At 45.2% G+C, this 2,531-nt stretch overlaps 1 protein-coding gene across 1 annotated transcript in view; it reads right to left on the bottom strand.

Moving 5' to 3' along the window:
* The window catches only part of LOC125482198 (GATOR complex protein DEPDC5-like), a gene marked incomplete at both ends in the record, with an annotated part of 5,781 nt that extends 3,688 nt beyond the window's left edge, over window positions 1-2,093 (bottom strand). Inside the window, one exon of the mRNA XM_048594210.1 lies at window positions 1,882-2,093. Coding sequence (XP_048450167.1) covers window positions 1,882-2,093 — 212 coding nt within the window. The remainder of the gene's footprint in view (window positions 1-1,881) is intronic.
* Window positions 2,094-2,531: the final 438 nt, after the last annotated feature.

Below are 2,531 nucleotides of genomic sequence, written 5' to 3'. Positions count from 1 at the left end.
TTCTGAGGAAGGGTCACCGGACCCGAAACGTTAACTCTGTTTTTTCCCTCACAGATGCTGCCAGACCTGCTGAGCTTTTCCAGCAACTTTGTTTTTGTTGTTGAAATTGGTTTTCCCTATCTACCGGATTAACTTGGTTTCTCATTTAATTACATCGTTCCTTAATTTTCAATGTATGAGGGAAACCAGCTTAATCTGTGCACCCTGCCTTCAACGTCGAACTCTTTCAGAGCGGACAGCATTGTGAACTGTAACGTTTGATCACCAACTGGGCTGTAGCTCACTTTTGTTTCTAGCTGGTCTTGTGCTGAATACAGGTTACTCGATATAACAACGTCATACATTTGAATAGAGTGAATCCACACAATTAATAACTTGTGCAGTAGATTTGCCACACTTAAAAACAAACTATAACAAGGCACTGAACCAGGGATGGCTGTGGTTAGCAACTGCCTGCTAATTGATAGCAACCCAGAAGGCTTACATTCTGTTGAGGAAGGATCCCAATAAAATTTGACAGCCTGTTTACTGCCAGAGTCTAAAGTAATTTTGATGACTCAGTTAGTCTAAAGCGACTGCGAGATCTCTAAGGGAAGGCCATGTCAAAGGAAGCAATCTTGTTAGGATCTACAATACAGACCTTTGCTTTTTTACTAGAGTTCTACCAGAGTCTGAAAGATTCTCAGCAAGCCATCAAAATTATTTGCTTGAATTTGACAGTGACCTTTTTTCTTGGGTCGGTATCTACCTGAACATATCTATTTCCACCTGTTGAATTAGGCAACGGATCACTTTCAGAGATTTGCAAGGGTTTTTAATTGTTAAAATCTTGTTTAGCACCAATACCAGTTTCCACATTTCCCTTTCTTTCCCTGTAAACAAATCTTCTCACTGTATTTCAGTACACGTGACAATAAATAAATCAAAGTCCAGAAGCCAACTCCCCACTGGGAAAGAACCCAGCTCATTTTTAAAAATCTTTTGAAGCCCGCCAGCAAATCAAATTAAATAAAGAACAAACTGGAAGCACCGCCAAACAGACGCAGTGAAGAACTGAGCTCTTCATACCTGTTCAGAGATGTTGTTGCACACCTCTAGGGCAGGTGGGACTAGAAGTTGGGCCACTCAGCTCAGAGACAGGGACACTACCACCTCACCACAAGAACCCTCCTTTATGCCGGCTCTTAAACCCAAGGTTCATTGTCAGCTGTCAATCAAACTCTGGTCAACCCTTGGAGGGATCTCTTACTCTAACACTGAAACTCCCGAGAGAACACCTTGGTCTTTTTTAAATCCAATGGCTCCTTCCCTGTCAGGAAAGGTAGAATATGATGAGTAGGCTATACTCTAGTGAGTCATTGGTGAGACTCAGCCACAACAAGGCAGATATATTCAACTAAGAGATTGCCAATCAGGAGTGGCCTTCTCCTGTTGGTTGGAACAGGGAGCAGTAACTGGGAGGGGTTTTGTGGACCAGTCTGAGGATGCCAACTCCTCACCAGCTAGACTCCAGCAGATTAAACCTACGTCAAGGCTTTCCAAAATGCAGGTTAGGACCCCAGGTGGAGTTGTGAGCGGAGGTTCTAGGGTCACAAACTCTGAGACCCTAATAACCACCATGCAGCATCAACCATGTTACAGCAGCCATGCTCCCAGTCTATCATGCCCCTCACCCTCCAGTCTCACGGGTCTTTGCCACCACAGCTCAGATCTCCTCCCAGCAACCCCCCTGGCCCCAACACTCTCAGTTCTCACTGAGGGCTCACCACATCTTCTTCAATCCTTGAAACAGGGTCAGTGCAGGAAACCATTTGGGGAGCACCAGCCTGGGAGAAAGTGGTTTACGAAAAATATGTAAAGATATCAAAGTCCTGTCCTTACCCCTGGTGCTGGTGTACCCCAGAGAGCTGCTAACTTCGTACTGGTGAAGGTGAGGCCGTGGGATCAGGAGAATATTTGAAATCTTCCCAAGTGAGCTGTCATCAGAGGCCTGACTCCTGACTTCCTCCAGCAGTGCTCCCCTGTGGTGGGGCGGACTGTTTGAAACGTCGTAGGAGCTGGAACTTTTCCTGGTGTGGCTTTCTCGAACAGGCCTGAAATTAGGGACGAGAAAACCAGGGTCATCGGACGGAATTGCTCAGACATCACATGCGGCACGACCAAAAGAACCAAAAGCATGGTAATTTTATAACTGTCTGACAGTCAGAACACAAAGAAACAGAATGTAACAGCACAGTGATGGAATGGGGAGCCTGTAATCCAGACACATTGTTTCCAAATCCCACACCGCTCCATCAAGTCCTCAGCTGGTCACCACAAGGAATGTCCAAAGTTACAAAAGGAATAACCAGCAGTGAGGCAATGACCCAGTATTTACCCTTACTACTTCCCTAGTTGTTTAAGAGTCATAGAGAAATACAGCAATGGAAACAGGCTCTTTGGTCCAACTCGTCCATGCCGACCAGATATCTTAAATTAATCGAGAACAAAAATAATGTTGCTGGAAAAGCTCAGCAGGTCTGGCAGCATCT

The sequence above is a fragment of the Rhincodon typus genome, unplaced genomic scaffold (genome assembly GCF_021869965.1).
Source record: "Rhincodon typus isolate 14 unplaced genomic scaffold, sRhiTyp1.1 hic_rhity00007018, whole genome shotgun sequence".
NCBI classification, from domain to species: Eukaryota; Metazoa; Chordata; class Chondrichthyes; order Orectolobiformes; family Rhincodontidae; genus Rhincodon; species Rhincodon typus.
The sequence above is the reverse complement of the archived record's forward strand: the minus strand, read 5'-3'. Positions and strand labels throughout refer to the sequence as shown.